Genomic DNA, 21,842 nt, shown 5'->3' on the forward strand with positions numbered 1-21,842 from the left:
TTAGTTGTGAGAGACATCCTTATCTCTCACACGGTGCGTTAGACGACTGATTAATGCTAAACTGCAGACTGGTTAATCAATCAATCAAATTATATTTGTGTAGCACCTGTAGGAGGTGGGTGCAGATACTTTAAAGAAAACAAAATGCAATGATACAGAATATGAGAGGAAGAAAATTCTGAGCATCTTAAAAATAATTGAAAACATAAAACATTACAAAGTAATGATATTACTGATATTTTAAGAGCTAATCGAAGAAAGGAGGAGGAGGGCAGTCATTTATTATGAAAAAATAACCCACTTTGAATTTTTCTTAATTAATCAGACTAACAGCACCAAAACACTGTTACTGATTTATTTGTCCTTGAAGAAATTGTATTCATTTATCCTACTTTTTACTGCCTCTGTGCCTTTCCAGTGGTGCCATCCCACATTGAAGGAGCACTGCTTTGAATATACAAACTAAGAAAGTAATAGTAGCACTGATGTTTTGCTTGTTCGGGATAAGACCCGGATCATCCCCAGGCTTCATGAAGCAGTGGGGCAAGAGATAGGGAACATTTTCTTTGCAAAACCAATTGGATTAATGATGAGCAGAAGACCTGGAGACACCTTCAGCAAATCATCCTTTAAACATGATAACACTGGCCTGGCGGTGATTAGGACAATCACTGCAGCGAAATAGTCTGTGAAATCACTTCCTGTGTCTTCCTAACTGCTTAATCTTAATAGGAAATGTCATGAGGAAGATAAGGAGTGTGGAAATGCAAACTTGTCCTGAAGATGGAAGACAGAATGCAGAATGCAATATTTGCAAATCTCATGAGCCCATATTTTATTCGCTGTAGAACAACCAAAAAATGATCTTCTTTGTGGTATTTTTGGTTTTGTGATGCTCGAAATGTTTTCGTTTGGCGAAAGGTCTGATCTGCAGGAAGTGACCTGCAAACCAAATCCAGGCTTGTGTTGCTTAGTGGCAACAGTGCTAACCAATCGTTATCCGTGTTTACTGAATTGTTTTTGGTTGACAAGGTGAACTGAATAAAGTCTGCTACTAGTCAGGTGAGCATACTTGATCATATTGAGTCATAACATTTCTGTGCTTATTAATAACAGACGCCTTTGGTTTGTAAAAAGCCAGATTTTCTAAATATTGACCACCTTATGTACTGCATTCGTTTTCTGTTAATAAATACATTTGTGGAAATGGACCAAAATGTAAAAATAAACCTGAACTGTGTGGATTCATGCCTCCTAGTTTACATCTGTGAGGCTTGCGCATTCACCTGAACATTGGCCTGTGGTTTCAGGCGACCTTTTAAAAGCTCAGTATGTTTTATTTGTTGGCACAGATTCAGGGTTTTCCTGGCTCAAACTGGGCCTTTGGGGTTGAAAAAACACACATGATTTGTCCTCATAAGTTAGTTAGTTTCAGTTTTTGAAATAAATGGTCAATTTTGTGTTATTCTTGATCATTTTATAATGAGAAATGGAGGAAATTAAATCATGTGGGTGAAAAAATATTTTCTTTTGGCTTTTTGGGGGTTGCCAGAAATTCTCCTTTGCAGAAAGAAGCTTAATATTTAAGTTATACTTATTTATTTATTTATTTTCAGGAGGACCGGTTTGCCTTTCTTACTGAGTGGTATGACCCCACCTCCGCCCTCCTGCGGCGTTACCAACTGTTTTACTACCCCAGAGATGGCTCAGTAGAAATGGTACGCTTTTGCTCCAGTGCTTACTTTTTGTCTCTCTTTTTTCTGCCTGAAGGTGTGTTTATGAATGTTCTTTTTTTAATCCAGAATATGAATACCTTGTAGTGGAAAATGTAAATAGCTTATTTGTTTTAATTAACTCCATATTGATGAAAATTTCAGATTTTGTCTTTAGCATTTCTGAAAAATATACCTGTTTTACAGTTTGATGTAAAGAACCAGCGGATATTTCTGAGAAGGACCAAATACAATGACATGCATCAGGAGGACTTATTTATTGGGAATCGAGTGAACGTGTTCTCACGACAGCTACATCTGATCGATTATGGGGATCAGTACACAGCAAACAAACTCGGCAGTAAAAAAGAAAGGTATGATCATTCATCTAACTTACATTTGAGGGGGTGTCTACCCATGTAGACACGATTGATCTATTTGGAAAGTTATGGCCTTACAAATAAATCCTTTAACTGTAACCTGCTGACAGACATTAAAAACACCCACGAAGAGATTACAACAAAGCTGTTTGCTCTTGAGTGTTGAAATCTGTGATTTTTATAAATGTTGACAAGCTGTGTAGACACAGAATAAAATGTATATGGAAAGACTAAATCCAGGTGTGCAAACACTGTAAAGACTTATCTATGGAGCTGTATAACAAAGTACTGAATTAAAGGCTTGAATGCTTTTATAAGTGAGAGTTTCCAGTGCTGGGTTATGAATGACTTTGTTGATATTGGGCGGATAAAGATTATCTATTTAAAACGAAATCTACAATGAAGTATAGTATACAGTAAGGGAGGGTGAATGCTCTGAAGTGACTGTAAATCAATAAAGATCAGTAGAGAAGTAACAGGAGCACTACAAAGATACGGGACACTGTGAAGATGGACATCGATAAGTGGAGAAAATATGGCTCAATAGTGACATCACCAGCAACTGGATAGTTGAAAGATGATCAATGCTGAAGAGGAGGAAGAAGAAAACTGGTCGGGGAGGACACCAAGAGACCTGCAGGAACATTAAACAAGCTGCAAGAATTTCTGACAGAAACTTCCTGTGCACCACAGGTGACAACATTAACTGTGTTTTTCATATGTCTGAAGCTGTGTTTTGGTCTGATGAGAACAAGGTTGAACTTTATGGCCATAATTCCACAAACTACGCTGCCCATGACCACACAATACCATCCCCATGGTGAAGTACGGTGGGGGCGGCATAATGCTTTAGGGGTTCTATAGGTGGAACTGGAGCCTCGGTCTAGGTGACCAATTTTAAATACCAGTCAGTTAGCTAGTCAAGTCAGTTAGCACACAACCCTCAGATGTCCGCTAGAAAGCTGAAGAGTTTCAGCTATCAGCACAACAACCCCTCTGAAGGTCGGATTAAACGTTTGGAATGACCCAGAGCCCAGATCTGAATCCAGCTAGAGGTTTGTGGGAGGATCTGAAGAGGGCTGTGCAGAGAAGGCGCCCTCACAATTTGACAGATTTGGAGCTCCTTTGTGAGGAAAAGTGGGCCAATAGTGGAGGTCTAAATGTGCTGCAATGACACGAACTTAAAAGGCTGAATGCTGTAATTTAGTCAGGATTTTTAAATATCTGTTAGTTTGAGGGTGTGGATGTTTATTCTACCAGTTTATTGTAAGTTTTCACTTTTTTCCCCCTTAAAAGGTTTATTTATTTTTTATTTGACAGGCTAAAGGTCACATCAAAGGTGGAAAAATTCAAATTATTTATCTTGAATATCACACAAACCTGGTACTATAACTGTGTAGACTTTTTGTATTCACTGTACCTACATTATTTTGTTTGTGTCCTGAGTGTGCTAATGTGCAGCCTTCTGTTGGCTGTGATATCTGCTGTCCAATCGCATCTCTTATTTTCCCTCTCCTCTCCCTGTGTCTCCAGAACGCTTGCTTTGATAAAGCCAGACGTAGTCACCAAGATCGGAGATATCCTTGAGCTGATCTACTCCTCCAACCTGATAGTGACCAAAGCCAAGATGACAAAGCTCACGTGGTAAAGTCACAGCCTCTCTGCCAAACATCCAAAAATAATAATACTAATAATCTCACTGTGGGAAAGTATCAAACAAGCTGTTGGAGAGGGAAACACGGGCAGTTTGGTGCCAGTGTCCTTGTATAAACAGACGGATGGCTCTCCGTTCTCACACACATTAGGAACATATGGCGAGCCAAGAGGCAAACAAGGTCTGATTTTTATTAAACACTAGCAATTTTATCAGGTGGATGACCTCACAACATTAGCCCAGTCTCACCCTGATCTGATCTTTCTGTGTTTAATTTGAAAGTACAGTTTGAAGTATAATGCTTGTTAAGTTGAGTGAACTTTGAGTTGAGGGGTTATACAACAAAGACATTGAACATATCTGGGATTTCTGTGATGGCTCAACAAGACCTAAAAGCCCAGTCCGGGATAACAGTCATATCACAACGGTGGTATCAACTTTCTCTTTATGTTCAAGTCTCTGAGAATGCTCACATAAAATGAGTGGTCTTTGACTCATCTGTTCACTCTTCTGCATAAAATTAACCTTTTTTTTATTGATTATTTTGTATTTGTATAAGTTAAATACCTGGGGTTTATGTACAGCATTTTGTCTATGCATTTGTCTGTAACCTGCTGTTTCTGCATCTAAACATCCTTCTGCTTTAAATTTGTGGAGTCAGATCATCAAATCCAAGGATATCCCCTTTTTATGACATGTCTCAAAAACACAAAAACACAGATCCAAGAGTGGAAAAACTGTGTGAGCATTTACAGCAGTCTGCAGCCCTGTGAGCCCTTTTGGCTCAAAGGGATTACTGTGCACACCCTAACCTCATTATTAGAAACTTTGACCATGTTTAACATGAACATCCTCCACTTAATCCACTGTAGGCTCAAGGTTTGAATTTACTGCCGCCTTTGGCATTGCCTGTAATAAAATTCAGAAGTTTTACATTTCATTTTGCTTCCCAGAAGTAGCAGAACTTATAACTGGGTCAATTATTTGCATATTTTAAGCAAAATGTACTGTAAAAAAAACCTCTTCTGAGTAGTAAACGCTCAGAATATTTTTCTGTAATTGGTACCAGTTTATTAATCATAACTCTTATCACCTACACATTTGAAATTGTGGAATTTCTATGTCTAGCCTTGGTGGAATCATGGTTGGGGGGCAGGGGAGAGTGCCCATCATTTACTTCCCAAAATCCAAGGACATGAAATTAATGTTGATGTTGAAATGTCACTTTATTTAAATAGTATGATTGTAGAATGAGTTTATTACCGCAGATAAAAAGCTGGGAGATAAGAAGACTGATGACCTCTATGAATGTCTCTGTCAGTAAACAGCGTCATTTTTCTGCTCATTTACTCATTGTTTTATGGGTTTCTTGTGTTGCAGGAGCCAGGCAGCTGACTTTTACACTGAACATCAAGGCAAGCCGTTCTTTAAGTGAGTGCCCCGGTGAATGATGCCTCAAATTTCAGTAGAAAAGATATCTGATAGCAAAAAAATATTATTCAAAGTAATCCTAACAGTAAATGTAAACAAACACGTTGCTCCATTTCGCAGTAACCTAGTGCAGTTTATGTCCTCGGGCCCGGTGGTTGCCATGGAGCTGATGGGTGATGAGGCCATGTCTATCTGGAGGGGGCTCTTGGGAACTTCAGACCCTGCTGTGGCGCGGAGGGAGGCGCCACAGAGCGTCCGTGCCCAATTTGGAACAGATGGCATCAAAAATGTCGGGCATGGCTCCGACTCACCTGCTGCAGCAGCGAGAGTGAGGATGTTACTCTGTGACCTCCAGACTTTATTCATCCTCACATGTGCCCTGGTAGCCCAGACGTGATCAAAGTGTTTTTATTCTTGTTAGGAAACGGAATTTTTCTTCCCTTCCACGATTGGGCACGGTCCCTCTAACACAGCCGCCTTTACGGACTGCACATGCTGCATCATCAAACCCCACGCCATATCTGAAGGTAAGGAGAACACAATTACTAACAGTAGCTGCACCTGAAGGTGAACCAAATCACACACCACAGCAAAATTTCAGCAGACTGAATTGGATACAAGCAGTTAGCCACAAATTCATCCGCTCACAAAAAGTGCTGAAACATGTTAAAATCCATGAATTTGGTTAGATGTGGCAGACTTCTTCAGAATAGACTTAAACTTAAAAAAAGTTTAAGTCTTTTTTTTTGCTGGGGGCATTTTTTCAGCCTTTATTTGACGGGGCAATAGAGAAAGCCCAAGTTGAGATAGCACACTGGAAACAGTCCGGGGGGGACTGAACCCATGTTCATGCTGCCTTTCAGCATATGACTTACAATGTGTTTATTTTATAAAATAAAATACAGGCCTGCAAGACTGAAAGAAGGTAACAATACAAATTGCAAACAAACCCATAAGTTGACTCTTTTTCTGTTTTGTTACTGTATGAAGAGCATAGATCTTTATTTTATTTTTTTATTTTCAGGATAAAAGGACTCTTGAGATTAAAAATGTCTTTTGCAAGCATGTCCTGGCTAAGACAAACAGCAGAACAATCAGCATTGACTAGTTACACAGCAAAAATGCCAAAAATAATTAGACCAGTGTACATGAGCTGAAGCCTAAAATAGAAAAACAACCAATGTTTAGAACATTTAACACCACTGAAACCTGAAATATCAGCGTAAGTACTAATATTCAGGCAGCCTGATTGCCTCCAGATCTTAGAGTTAACTTAGTTAATTTACTTAAATTAATATAATAGTCAGACTATAGTCAATCAATAATAGTCAGACTATTATAAAGAAAAACCTGGCTAACATCTGCTATTAATAAAATAACACATTTTGCTTTAATCTTTTATTCAGGGTTTCCCTCACATAGGGCTCAGGTATAATGTGTGACATTTATTTATTTATTTATTTATTTATTTGAGAATTTACTGTTGGGCAATCCTTGTTCAGCTCTTCCTGTTTCCCTACCAGTAGGTTGAGGTAGAACAAGTCATCCACTAACTGGAACGTTGCTAGCTTAATCCCTGTATCTGGTTCAGGTGCCAGTTTGCTGGGTTCACTCAGGCTGCAGAACAGAACAAAAACTTCTGTCGCAAACTCCAGTTAAACATGGTGGAGTTGGAGTCCATCCATTGGATGAGAAAGTCAGTGAAGACAGACTTGACATTTTCTCTGTCATTTATTGTCACCATGTTCTGTTTATATAAAGTGTGAAGTATTTAGGAAAGCGTGTGTGCCCCTTTCATGCGCCTCCTACCCAACTTACAGCTTTGTTTTGTTTGTTTTTTTGTTGTTTTTTTGAGGGTTTGTTTAGTTTGTGCTCTGGCTCCTCCTCATACCTTACCTCCAATCGCTCTTACAAAAAAGACAAAGAGGTCTGAAGCTTTTGGTTCTGGGAAATCTTTTAAAAGGTTTCTCTCTGAGGGAGTGCCCTTTTAGCTAGTTTGACGTGATGTTGACACATGTAGCTTTTGCAGTGGTTTTATTTCTTATTGTATTTAATTGTAGGGTCACCTGCACTGGTGTTCCCTTTTGGTTCCCTCAACACAAGGAACTGACTCCTGTGACATTAACCTTCTCACTAATAGTCAGGACCTTTCATGTGTCATAATTCCCTCTGCCTTACAGCTGCGCAGACAGACTGTTGATTCTCTTTTGAAGGATTTTTATAAATACTAACAATGAAGTTGTTATTTTTTGAGAAGTTGAAATAATATATAGTTGTCACAAAGTCCCACAGCAGTCCTGAGTTTTCAACCTCGATGAACACAGTTTGGAAACCACTGATCTAAATAATCAGTTTTACCATAAATACTTGCACAAGAGTACTGTTGGTTGACACTCATTCCATGCATGACTGTTATTGTGCTTGTGTCACAAGGAGGCACTGCGTGGTTACCACATTTGGATTTGGATTTTTCCAAATCCCTGCCCTGATCCCTTTTCACAGTGCATGCCTCTGGAGCTCTGACCTGTGAAATCTGAAATTCTCTGGATAAGAGCTGAAGTATGCATACACAGAGTTGTTGATTGAGGAGAGACCTGGGCTCGTTGTCCTGGAGCGCTGTGCATTAGAGTAAACAAGCTCACTGGGGTCCCTCATGAATTAATTCAATTTATTCCTCATTTAGCCTCAAGTGTTTGTCCTCAGTGGTCATTTGTTTAGTATCAGATTGGACCAGGCTCCCTGTTATTGCTGTAAATGCAAGTAACCAATAATGGCATTCCTTTCAGCCTTAGTTATAACAAAGTCTTTCTAGAAACAAATCCTGCCACTAGACAGCCGTGTTGACAGTTATTTCAGGCTAAACTGAGCACCTTCCTAAAAGAAAAATTCCACCCAAATCTGATTAAACAAAACATAAAATGTTTGAGCTGGGTTAAAAATCCATTTCCATTACAGGTTATATTTTAAAAAAATTTTCTGGAACAGCAAAAATAATACCATTAACCAAGGATAGTGTTAGTTCAGGCACCGCACAGCTCTCCCACAATCTGAGCAGATCAGCTGATCTCAGTGCCAGTCCACATCAGCTGATACCTTTCTATAAATCTAACTGGCTAACGTTGCGTGTGGCGTGTTATTTAAGGTGCTTTAATTTGTACTCAGTAAGTACTGCAACTGCAAACTGCTTTGCAACCCACCTCCGCCCCAGCTGTCATTGATGATCTGTTCTGTGTTGCTGCTTTCTCTAGAAGTCCCAGAACAAAGTCTTAGTTATATTTTCCCCAAGTAGTAGTAAAGTAAGTATACCTTATCTTACTTACACTTACTGTTGTGGACCAGACTGAAACTGCATTCTGTTAAGGCACAGGTTAACCACCTGTGGCATGGGGCTGTTTGACCAGCTCATGGCCTTTCCAGTGACGGCATTTCTAAACTTCACAGTTAGGCTTCCACCTGTAAAGTCTTGCAAACACATCTTTCCTGCTGTCGGTACTTTTTACATTAATGGAAAAACAGAAAGAGATGCATGGAGACTGTAAAATTGATTTCAAGTGCAGATAAGATGTTAAACCCAGCAAGATGGTTTAAAACAGCAAGGATGAGTTGAGGAACAAGAAGACTGAGACAGACTGAACCTGGGTGCAACAAGTACATTTTTCTCAAGTTAAGAAAATTGGATTCCTGTTTTTTTCCACAGGTCAGTAAAACTCTGATGTTGTGGCCTAGAGGGTTGGTGAGAGGAACGTAGTGTTTCTGGTTAAGAGATGTTTTATTCCACAGTGCAGACCATTCTCCTTGGGGGACATTTTTAAAACGCACACACGTGTGTGTGTGTGTTTGTGTGTGTGTGTGCGCCAACACCCTGCTGAATTGCATGCTGCTCTCTTGTATGACTTCCTGCCACACCTAAAGGGAATGGTGCCATTGTTAACGTTACACCTGTGGTCTCCCTGCTGTGACTTGTTCAAATGTTGTGAAACATGCGTGAGAGAGAACGCGTGAAATGGGAAAAAAAAAACTTGCATAACTTGCACTCAGGCTTTCTTTGGTTTCTTTAGGGTTTCGTTGAGCAACTGTTAATCTCACAATCTGCTGCTGCAGTAAATGACCTCAGATGTGAAGTATGTGTGAATGAAGACTTGTGGCTTATGATGGAGCTGCTCATTTAGTGCTGACTGTACACATTGATGCTGTTGTAATTAAGTCCACTTTAATTATTTTAAAAAGCTCTCCCCTGTGTTATACTCTTATTTATTTATTGTTTGGGTAAAAAAAAAAAGAAGGGTTAGGGTTAACCCTGGTACCTCTGCTCTGTTATTTAGGCTGTTTTCACTCTGTTTAGCTTTCAAGAACTTTTTGTTTTACGTTGTTACAGTACAGACTGTTTATCTTTATTTAAGGAGGATCTTGCACAATCTCACAAAGTCCAGCCACAAATTTCTCTGTGCTCATTGTGGTTTGGTGGCTTAGCAGGTATTTGCTGACATAATGCTGGGAAAGCTGTGCTGTAGGCACAATAACTTTTTTTTTCGCTCATTTGTTTTCTGATATTTAAAGGGGCAGTCGCCTCAAAATCAGGTCTGCATTTGTTGAAGTCAAATCATTTTTTGTAGCAACAGATATTGAACAGTTATGTAGAGCTGAGTAAGATAGTCATAAAGCAGTGAAATGCATTTAAAAGAATGGGGGGGAAACTGCTGGACACGTACACTGTATCTAAATATGTGTATCAGTATATTTATTGATATATTGATATACGATCTGTACAGTGCTTTCCAACTTTATTAGATCATCTGTCATAAAAAAGGAAAACATACAAATTTTAGGAATGTGTTCGAAACTTCTCTGGTTACCTCATTACTTATACCCAAATATTAGCTGGGACACTGGAAGTGTTTGAGAAGTCAGATATTAATCAAGTATGACAGTGAACCCTGAAAAGTTAGTTTTCTGTTCAGGATTGGCATAAATAACTGTAATTTGGCTAGGGCTGTCAACATTAACACGTCATCACAATTAACATGATTAAAATTTTTAATGCAACTAGCCCATCTAATCCCTGAAATGTCTCTGTCAACGCATTTCAGGCAGTTTGTCCAAAGTTTGTCCATTCTGCACTCCAGATGGGTTAATTGTGTTAAAAAATTTTAATCGTGATGACGGGTTAATGCATTAACGTTGACAGCCCTAAATTTGGCATCTTAATCAAAAAATAATAATGCTTCTTGCTGCTTTTTTCTTCTTCTTTCCGGTTAGTCAGTAAATTTGAAAATATGTGGATAATAGCAATAATTATGCGCTCAGGTGCTCTACCAGAGGCCTGAACAGAAATGAGAGAGAGAGAATTATTAAAATGTTTTTGTTTATATGTTTTGTTTGTGTCTTCCTGTTAAATGTAACTTTAGTCAACTTCAGCTTATATAGTTTTGGTTTTTAAGTGTCTTCAGTACCTTTCCTTTGCAATTTCATTAATTCGTTTTGATCATCTGACAGTTTACTTTTTTATTTTTCAGATTTCCAATTAACAATGAGATATGAAACTAGTTCAGGATCAGAAATTGGTTATAAAATAAAGAATAATAGTAAGTAATTTTGAACACCGAAGTTTAGTGTTGTTAGTTCAGCTTCCTTTTATTTCTTGAGATTAAAAAAATCAAATTCAAAAAAATTTAAAACTCCAAAATACATTTTAATAGAAAATCACAAAGACATTTATCCTATAGCATCATCCGTAAGGATAATTGAATTTGGCCTGTAAGTGCATATTGTCCTGTAAATTATTTGTGTTAAATTTCAAAAATGCAACTTTTAAAGTTATATGTCCCCTCCCCCCCCTTTTTTTTTTATTTTTTATTAATGCTTAGAATAATTAAGAATTTTATTAAACTGAATTTAGAAAATTGTACATCCGTCCATGTTCTGCTGCTGCAGCTGAGACCAAACTGAGATCATCAGTGCCCAAACAGCCCCGATCCCTCGGGGATCACTTAAAAGGCTAATTGACGTGACAGCTACATTTGAAGGAAGGACTCAGCCAATCACATCAGTGATGAAGGAAGTGGTGACTCAGACATGACTGGAACAGAGAAGCTACTGTTGCCAGGCACCCAGAATATGATCTCCTAGCAACAGCACCAGCTGCTGAGAGCGTGTGCCGATCCTGAACCGGCTGCTGCCTGGGGAGGGCACAGAGGACGCGGGAGCTGCTTCCTTCCCTCACAACTGGACTGAAGGAGACTCATCGATGCCAAAAGTGCAAGTCATAAATCCACACGGTGGCGTTTAGAGTTAATGGAAAGTCCGGTCTGACGAGCACACAGACGACATTTTATCAGGAAGTCAGACTGAGATTATGGGACTGGCGCCCTCATTCAGTTATGTGTCTGCATCAGTCTGACCTTCACTGTCACTGCAGCTCTGCCAGATTTTACAGTAATAGATGGCTGCAATGAGACGTGCACCTTTTTCTAAATAGTAGGCTGTCAGGAAGAAAATCATTTTTCCACTAACGGGATGCTCATAACACAATCTCAATGCAAAGGAAAAACTGAGGTCACTGCAAAATAAACACTCGCTTTATGATGGCTTCACTGCATGTTTACTAATAATAACTCTTAACTTCAGAATATTAATCAGGTAATCATGCTGCTGCTGCAGAGGCTGTTTGTTTTGGATCTCACTCCAGGTTTTATTGCCCCACTATAGACTTCACTTATCAGCCTGGGTAAACTTGACAGAAAGATTATAGAAGATTGCAGATATGAACTGTTCTGATATATCCACAGGTCTGGCTGGGAAGATCCTGAACTCCATATCCGCTGGTGGATTTGAGATCTCAGCTCTTCAGATGGTAAATCTTCTTCCACTGGTCCTCATGCAAATTAGTGGTAATGGTAGATGTTCATATGAAATATACCAGAGTTTAAAGTAATAAGGCCTGTGCACACATACTTTGTCAATAAAGATGGGGATAGAAAGCATTCTTAAAGGAAGCTAAAACTGCTTGTTTCAGACAATCTGAACTGTGAATCATGCAGAGCTATTCTAGAAGAGCCTAAGTCGTAAAAATATGGACCTGGAAATGAAAATAACAGGTCCCTGATAAGTGGAAAAAGAATTCCAGGAAACAAGATTTTCTGCTAAAATCCTTGATCTGTATTTGCAATCAAATAGATGCGATGTTAAACACAAGCAGAGAGGAGACATTCTTACCAAGCGTCTGCACTGAGCAAAATTATACAGGTGTTTTCCCAGGAGTACTTGGGTACGGCATCATACACAGAGTCAGAAAGTAACAGAAGATAAGCACAGAGCATCCTAACTGAGTGAAGTCTGTCCATTTGATTAAAGCTAAATTTTTCTTGTCTGTATCCTTTTATTTTTCATCTGTCATTTCCTGGAGTGTTATCTCCATTTGTAATTTCCTACTTGTTTTTCATGTCTAATCATTTTTCCTCGCAGTTCAACATGGACCGGGTGAACGCCGAAGAGTTCTATGAAGTCTACAACGGCATCGTCACAGAGTATCCTGTGAGTATAAACACTGCCTTGTTGTGCCCTCACAGGAAGCCCTAGAATCACTGCCCTGCCCCTTGCTACTTTTGATGACACCAACACAAATTCTGTGCGATAAGGAAGTCATAAGGTCCTCAGAGAGTAACAAGGTGTGTCAGATTCCCAGCCAGCAGCCCATATTTGAAGCTCAGTTTTTGATTGTTGCTATAATGAGTATGTAAACTGATCTAAGTTAACAAAAAAACCCAAAAAACACACATTTTATGATAATCATCATTAATAAACAAACTGAATGTTGAACTTGAGTAAATATTTATTTTTACTGAATGTATATTAGTAATGCATACAGATGATTAGTAATCTTAGTTGTTTACATCATTAGTTTGTGTAAAATGAACTGATAGGAGCTGATAGGAGACATTATGTAATAATGGCGCCAATAGCGTCAGATACTGCTGTTAAGTCAGAGATACGTCTTTAGTGTCAGCCTTGTGATGCATGTGTGGCAGCAAAAATGAAACGATTCTCAAACGTGCACTCACGGGAGTGTTTTTGGACACCTGATAATATTCACCCACAGCAGCAAGCACAAGGAGGATGAGTGCGACCAATATCTGGAATCAAATTATAGAAACATATTTTCTAAACTTAGCAGGAAGTCTTATGTTTATAAATATAATATAATAATATAAGTACACAGTGTCACTCCAAAACAATAGCACTAGGTGGGTTTTAATTCCGCTTGGTTCCCGCAGAACATGGTGACCGAGCTGTGCTCTGGACCCTGCATGGCCCTGGAGATTCATGGCACAGACGCACCAAAGACCTTCAGGGAGTTCTGTGGCCCTGCTGATCCGGTGAGTGTTTCCTGTTTAAATTCTGCAGGAGCAGCCTGTTCAACAAGTGAAATGTCAAAATGTTCATCAATATTCTCTGCAAACGATTATCCATCCATCAGCCTGTCTTTAAAAGGGAGTTTTCCAAATGTCCTCTTCACAAAAAAATGAAGTGATTATACAACATGTAACACACACATGCACCTAGCTTTAAGTAATCCAGCAGCCCAGCGATAAATCCTCCTTTTATGAAAGGTCTTAAGTTGTTCAGCATTAAACGGTAAGTATCTCGTCTTAAGAGATAACATTTCTCTGCTGTGGCTTTACTTTTTATTGTCCTGAGTAGATCCAGTTTAGACAATTATATTCGCGCTCCTCCCCCTTTCTTTGTGCAGCCTTACATACCCGTTTGCTTGGCTAAATCTTCTGCACCTTCTTCTTATTCACCTTCTTTGGGAAACATCTGCTGAGAAGTAATTAAAGCTGGCAGCCGGACAGCAGTGAAGGAGAACCCTGATATTTCTAATTTAGACTGAGCTCACTATTTGGTTCAATGCTGCTTACAGGAAAAATAATACATAGCTCAGGTTTTTTTAAAGCTTTTGTTTGTTGTCAGACTAGACAGATAAAAAAATATTTGAGTGTGTGTGTGTGTGTGTGTGTGTGTGTGTGTGTGTGTGTGTGTGTGTGTGTGTGTGTGTGTGTGTGTGTGTGTGTGTGTGTGTGTGTTAATGAAGCCCGAGCTGCGTGACTATGCTGGTGTGTGATGTGAAATCTGATGATCTGACGCTCTGCTCGGTTGCCATAACAGTGACAGACTCCACACCTGCACCCGCTACAGGTGCAGCAGCTGCTGACAACTCAGCTGTGATTCTTCTTAAAATATCAAACACTCAACTTGTTTTTCACTTGTAATCAGCTCTGCTGAAGATTTAAGGCTAAAGTTAATTAGCTAATGCGTTCCAGGGCACATGACTCTACGCCGCTGCTCATTGATGTCGAAATAAAGATGTGTTTTCCACTGCTCAGTTTATAACACATTATTCTAAATACACTCAACAAAAATATAAACGCAACACCTTTGTTACTGCTCCCATTCCCCATGGGATGGACGTAGAGACCTAAAATTCATTCCAGATACACAATATAACCATCCCTCCCAAACAGTGGTCACAAATCAGTCCAAATGTGTGGTAGTGGGCACATCTGCTATATTGAGATAATCCATCCCACCTCACAGGTGTGCCACATCAGGATGCTGATCTGACATCATGAGTAGTGCACAGGTGTACCTCAGACTGCCCACAACAAAAGGCCACCCTGGAATGTGCAGTTTTGTCTCACAGCAAAATGCCACAGATGCCACAAGCAATGAGGGAGCGTGCAATTGGCATGCTGACAGCAGGAATGTCAACCAGATCTGTCGCCCGTGCATTGAATGTTCATTTCTCAACCATAACCCGTCTCCACAGGCGTTTCAGAGAATATGGCAGCACATCCAACCGGCCTCACAACCGCAGACCTCGTGTAACCACACCAGCCCAGGACCTCCACATCCAGCAGGTTCACCTCCAAGATCGTCTGAGACCAGCCACCCAGACAGCTGCTGGAACAATTGGTTTGCACAACCAAACAATTTCTGCACAAACTGTCAGAAACCGTCTCAGGGACGCTCAACTGCATGCCCGTCGTCCTCATCGGGGTCTTGACCTGACTCCAGCTCGTCGCCGTAACAGACTTGTGTGGGCAAATGCTCACATTCGATGGCGTCTGGCACGTTGGAGAGGTGTGCGCTTCACGGATGAATCATGGTTCACATTGTTCAGGGCAGATGGCAGCTGAGAATGTCCCAGTTCTTGCATGGCCAGCATACTCACCGGACATGTCACCCATTGAGCATGTTCGGGATGTGCTTGACCGGCGTATACGACAGCGTGTACCAGTTCCCACGAATATCCAACAACCTCGCACAGCCATTGAAGTGGAGTGGACCAACATTCCACAGGCCACAATTGACAATCTGATAGACTCCATGCGACGATGTGTTGCACTGCATGAGGCAAATGGTGGTCACACCAGATACTGACCGGTTCTGGGTCCCCAGACCCCCAATAGCGCAAAAAACTGCACATTCCAGGGTGGCCTTTTGTTGTGGGCAGTCTGAGGTACACCTGTGCACTACTCATGATGTCAGATCAGCATCCTGATGTGGCACACCTGTGAGGTGGGATGGATTATCTCAATATAGCAGATGTGCCCACTACCACACATTTGGACTGATTTGTGACCACTGTTTGGGAGGGATGGTTATATTGTGTATCTGGAATGAATTTTAGGTCTCTACGTCCATCCCATGGGAAATGGGAGCAGTAACAAAGGTGTTGCGTTTATATTTTTGTTGAGTGTAGAATACAGGTCTAGCGTACAGGTGTCTGTCCAGATTTGGTACTTTTTGATTTTTTTCCCCCAGCATTTTTGAACCCTCATAACTTGAAAAGTACAGGAGGATGACCACATGAAATTTTCAGGCTGAAAAAACACGTTTAAGTTCTGTTACCAAAATTCAGTCTGTCACCAGGTGTATTTATGAAATGATGAGGATTGTACAATTTCAGCCCATTACTCATTAAAATGTTCATAGGGTGAAAGAAAACTTTCCATTGATCCGGTTAAGATATTCAACTTATTGAAGAATCAGTTGGCTACTACAAACCTTTTCAGATTTGTCTGATTTATATGGAATAACCCAACAGAAGAAGAAATGTGTTTAGATTAATGGGGAAATTATTTCATTGACCCTAACAAAGATTAATAGTTATTGTAGTTAACAAAAAACTAAAAGTAGGAATGAAAACAAAACAAACACAAAATGTACAAACTAACGAAAATACAATAAAAATCCACATTAAAAACGAAACATTTCCAAACTGAAATGAGTAAATGCAATCTAAGATCTAACTTAGTTGAAAAGTAACTATAAAGCTAATAAATATAATGCATAACTTTTGCAGCTGTGGTTCCGATTAGTCTGAGGAGACTGTTCACTGAGCTGCTGTCATTTCTTTTTAGCCCTCTTGCCCCATACAGGACTCTAACCGCTTTGATTGCTTCAGAGTTTTCTGACTAACTGGGAGGTCAAACAGTTTAATCACCACATGGCCTCACTCTCACCTCGTTATAATCTGACAAATCACCTAAACATCAGCACTCCTGCTCTTCAGAAGAGTTCACCTCTGTGATCCATCAGATTAGTCACATAAGGGCAGAGGTCTCTGAGAAGAAAGTCAGGGCTGGATGATTAGCTGGATTTTAATTTCAGTTACAATTTTGGCTTCTGCAGCTTCAGAAGAACAAGAAAACACGTCAAAGGATTTGACTTTTGCCATTTTTGTGTTGTGATATAAATCAAGTGCACCCTTTTTGTTTCCAGATCAGCTTAAGCCAAGATGGCCTTCTGGTCAAGAAGACCCATTTAAAAGATGTAAAATTTTCTACTGTAGGTTTGAGCACAGGTTTAAGGCGTCAGCAGGTCTGCTGTATGAGCGGATGGCCTTGAATGGATTTAATTCAATTTTAAAATAAATTCCAAATTTCACTGGAAGACAGTGAAAGAAAGCAGGAACGGGGCTGATCACCCACTGGCTTTTGTTATGCATCAACTGAACAAAGAACTGAAACATGCACTGACAAGTGAGTTAAAGTGATCTAGACGGGATGAAAATGAAAGCGTGTATTAACGGTTACAAATTACTGGCTGACAGAAACGGGAAAAGGCTGGATAATATTAGAGATGTGAGATTTAAGTTTCACGTGCAGATGATTTCAGTGGCACTGGGTGGGGTACTTTATGAGGACAATAACCCGAAACTCTTATTACACTTCACACACAACCATCATCAGATATGGGACGCGCTCTCATTCTGTTATGCAACTGATGCTCACGTGCATAGGTCATGCTTAATCTGATTACCGAGTACTTTATTACTTCCTTAATTATACAAAAACACTGTCCATGCCTCCTTATAGTTTAAAACTGGATAAATGGTTGAGTGCCCAACATTACAGGCTAACATTAGAACCAGCTCTGCAAGCACAACCCCACAATCTATCCCAGGAACCGCTGCCCGCTCTGCTCGTTTTCTGTGGACAGGCACATGTAGCTAAATCCAGCCAGTCCAGTCGGTACAGAGTTTGACCACATCATCAATGCGCACAAAAATATATGAGCAGCTCAGTCAAAAGTACAACAGTAGATTGGAAATGGTTTGCATTTCACTCATAATGTTGGAAGCAGAAAGTCAGAGTTTTTTTACGTTTTAGTAACCATATTGTAGTTTCTAAGACCTTTATGTCACCTCATACAAATTAAAACTCAAAAATGCATTGATGCTTGATTTCTTTTTTCTTGAATCTGTCCAAAGTTTCAACACTCCAGTTTTTTAAAAAATTAGAATTTTCTGGCAAATATTTACAGTTCGGTTTAGTTAAATAATGAAGATTAAATATTGACAAAAATCATGGTTTTTGCCCCCGTAGACGTCGTTATTCTTCAAACAGCGGGCACAGTAGGGAATGTTTTCTTATCAAACGCAGTGTGTGCGTGCATGTGTGCGTAAAGACACTCCCGACGTCACTATCAGGCTGACAGATTAGACTGCACAAACACTGTCACCCCCACAAGTCTATTCATAGTTAAGGGTCAGTTGTTTGTGGTAAGAATAGACTATTGATTTAATTCTGTTTGACTAATCTATACACAGCACAGATTCAATGACCTCGAACCCACTTCATCATGCCAGAGTGGATGCTAGATCAATTTAATCCCAGTGTTTCCATACAGGAGGGAGCAGAAACGATTCGAATATACAGCCAAGTGCATTAACTAGGCATAAAGAGCGCTGGTATATTCACACCTCCACCCTTCAGCTTCCCTGCGCTGCACTCACTCAGTCATAAGATTGCACCGTGTCTTGTGATGTGTCCTCTTATCAGAGTGGACAGACACAACGGTCGTCTATACAGCTTTACTTTCTTAGATTATACACAAGCAGCATGGATGGCCACTGTGTTCCAACTAAAGATATTACTGTAAGAGATGATCCGACAGGCCCAAACTTCCCGTTACACAAGGCTATCAAACCAGCCCTGCATTGTAATGGTGAAAAATATGCTTTTCCTATTGATTTTTGAGGCGTAATGGTTTAGTGGAAAAAAGTATCGGCTTCTCTGTAGAGGTCTCCGTGCTAAATTTAGTCCAGTTTAGAGCACCCAAAACCCTAACGATGGAAACTGTAACCAGACACGTTCGTTGTTCCTTTTAAAGTTGGCCTACTGAGACGTCCGTGCCCATATTTCATTTTGGCAGCAGCTTCAGGATCTGCTTCTCTTTTATCTGTTCCATGGAATGAAAATAAAAGAGGAAAAAGATAAACAAGAAATCGTTTCCAGCTAAAGAGCTGCAAGGATAGAGGTCGAAGACAGGATACACTGCTTAGTTTTTCCTTTTTTAAAGAAATAACACAGCAGCCAGTCATCTGTTCCCTCATCTCTGTGGTTTAATTTCAAACCTGCACTGTTTTATTCAGTTTTATTTTTTTTGTAGAGCCTTTTTATTGTAACTTCAGATTTTTACACTGTTTTCGTTTGTACGTAGACATTCTCTCACTGAACTGTTTTATTTCCCTTTTATTTTTTTTCTGTCTGTGTAATTTCTGCCTTATTGAAATTTCTTTTTTCTTACATTTTTTAGAGGCTGTGTTTAATGTTTTGTCTAATTAAAAAATATATATTTTCTAAAACTTCAATAATGGTGATAGAAAACTCTCAATCTAAGCACTTCACTTTTTGTAGTATTCGTGACTTTAGGCTCAAAGTGTGCAGTACAGTGGGTGTACTCAAGTATCAGTTCAATGTCTTGCTCTTCTCAGCAGGGTGGGACAGTCAGCAGGGTGTTAAGGATCAGGCATATCTGTGTGTTCATGTGACCACTAGGTCCCTGTGCCCGAGTCTTTGCTGGCCACCAGAGTTAGCAGTTGTTATGTGAGCATCAGTCTGGTACACTATGGGACTCATTAAAATCAAATTAAACACTGACAGCAGGCCACTCATGGGTAGATAATGCAATTACAGAGAGCAGTGTTTTGCAAAGAATTCTTTTATTGCTAAGTAAATCTTCCCCTGACTTCCCCTTTGCCATCGCTGGCTTTAGTCTCATGTGGCACGGGACACATAAACTGCAGATCTGCACAGGATGTTATACTGTGTTTCCCACCAGCAGCACGCACACTCAGCAAACAGCCATATTAGGAGACCTGTTGATGTTCCTGCTGTCTTCCAGAGATGAGAATCTCCACAAAAATTTCCAGTTGTATAATTCATTTGAACCATAAACGCAGTTGCAAGAACTTAGAAGTTAATGTTAGGCTGTAAATAAGCTGTACCGCAAGTGCGCGACTTTAATGCACCGTTAACCGCTTCTATTTAGCATGATGATGCTGAATGTTGAAGGTGTTTTTACTGTTGTATTTTATGATTCACCATAACCACAGGCCTTATTCCAGGGATCCACAACCCTCACTCCAGGACGAGGGAAGTCTGCTTACTTGTTAGCATGCTAACATGTGCTTGATCAGAAACTGGTAGATTGTAAAATTGGAGTTGAATGCTGGACATCCATGGGTGTTTTCTGAGCTTAATCAATTCTTAATCAATTGACTTTGTTTCAAGAAGGCCGAGGTGAAAGAAATTCATCATGCTTCTGGTAGTCTTTTGCTGGCCAAGCCTAAAAATACCTATAAAACAACTTTTTGTTAGCAACAGTTCCATTTTTGATGCAATGGGTGTTAGTTGGTGGTTAGTTTTTAAGCTGTGTCATTTTTATGGCAGCCTGGTGGAAAGCCGCCATTACTGACGTCCTAATCAAATGTCTAACCTTAAAAGGGAGTTTAAAAAAAAAAAAAAACTCAGTTGACACAAAGTTCCCAGCTGATCTTTAGCTACGAGTCCTTGAGCCTGTAGTCTTTATTTTCCTTTGTAGTCTTTTACGTGTTGTGTAGTGCGATTGTTCGAACAGCAGATGGGTTTCCAACTGGTTTTTTCGAAAGACAGTGCATCTCTTTGAGAGGAAGCCTTGGGTGATTTGTGACCTTCAAACTGGTTCCTGTCTTTTGTCTGCAGGCTCATAATCCACCGAAGGATAAACAAGTCAGAAATGTTTCCCTGCTGCCGAACACAAAGACCACACAACCCTTGCTGTGTTAACACCATCATATTTTTTGCTTTTCCCAGCATATCAAATATTACTTCACGTTGCGTAAGATTTGCTTTAGATTAAACAGGCATTTTGGTAAATGAACTATTCATCAGACACCCCTCTCCTGATGGCAGACATTGTTGGGAGGGTTTCATTTCCTGGAAACTCAAGAGGATGAGACAGGCCAGCTCTGACCTTAGGAGTGTCAGAAATAGACTGAAGATAAATGTGCTGCATGGAAGAAGGTGGCTACTGTTCTATAGCGGTCAGACAAAAGTGTTGAATAAAAAGACTTGATTTGTAGCCCGTAAGAAATTAAAATGAAAAAAATTTGTTATACTTAACTATAAATAAAGGAAAGGGGAGTGGTTTTAGTCTGAAAGTCAAATTTGTAAAACAGTGTCACAAAATGCTTTCTATATAAATACAAAAAACCCCAATGCAAACAAAAAGCTTCAAATTAAAGATTCAAAATTTAAACTTCAAGGATGGTTTCATATCAATTTTTAAAATGTAGATGGTAAGTTAAACATGTAATAGATATGAGGTATAAGAATATTTAGTCTTCATATAATTAAGTCAGTAGAAGAAACTGATGAATCAAGCCAGTTCGTAACAGCAAACGCTCGGTCACAGTTAAATCACTGCTAGCGGTCTGCTGTCTGGACCTTCTACTAATCGAGTGTCTGGTTTACTTTTTGTTTTGCCCTTTTTGTATATTATTGAAAATCTAAACCATTTCTTAAACAGTTGCCCGCAGCTAGAAAGTCAAGTCTTAACTGAGCAGACAGGGAGGTTAAGGCTCCAAATGTGATAAGATAAGATAAGAATTGTAAAACTGATAAGATTGATAAGATTGTAAAACTACAAGTCAACAAGTTATCCATCATGGAAATGAAATTTAGAAAAAAAATAAATAATAATAATAGGAAAAGGTTTAAACAGCCATTCATTGTACAGTACTCAGGATTTAGTGTTACATATTCAGGGAGGGTTTATTTATTTAATGAAGGTTAGTTTGCTTTGCCAGTTGGTCTCTGCAAAAGATGAGCAAAAAGTGAA

General features: G+C 39.6%; 1 protein-coding gene across 3 annotated transcripts in view; it reads left to right on the forward strand.

The window, feature by feature from the left end:
• The window catches only part of nme7 (NME/NM23 family member 7), a 25,693-nt gene that overhangs the window by 570 nt on the left and 3,281 nt on the right, over window positions 1-21,842 (forward strand). For all 3 annotated transcript variants that reach the window (XM_086283509.1, XM_086283511.1, XM_086283510.1), the window contains exons 2-10: window positions 1,617-1,718; window positions 1,920-2,086; window positions 3,626-3,736; window positions 5,127-5,177; window positions 5,298-5,505; window positions 5,599-5,704; window positions 11,963-12,027; window positions 12,639-12,707; window positions 13,448-13,549. In XM_086283509.1, the coding sequence (XP_086139635.1) occupies window positions 1,617-1,718; window positions 1,920-2,086; window positions 3,626-3,736; window positions 5,127-5,177; window positions 5,298-5,505; window positions 5,599-5,704; window positions 11,963-12,027; window positions 12,639-12,707; window positions 13,448-13,549 (981 nt within the window). The remainder of the gene's footprint in view (window positions 1-1,616; window positions 1,719-1,919; window positions 2,087-3,625; window positions 3,737-5,126; window positions 5,178-5,297; window positions 5,506-5,598; window positions 5,705-11,962; window positions 12,028-12,638; window positions 12,708-13,447; window positions 13,550-21,842) is intronic.

The sequence above is a fragment of the Aulonocara sp. 'chitande type north' Nkhata Bay genome, linkage group LG23 (genome assembly GCF_057382095.1).
Source record: "Aulonocara sp. 'chitande type north' Nkhata Bay isolate Kocher_YH1m ecotype deep benthic linkage group LG23, A_spYH_male_GT1.1, whole genome shotgun sequence".
Taxonomy (NCBI): Eukaryota; Metazoa; Chordata; class Actinopteri; order Cichliformes; family Cichlidae; genus Aulonocara; species Aulonocara sp. 'chitande type north' Nkhata Bay.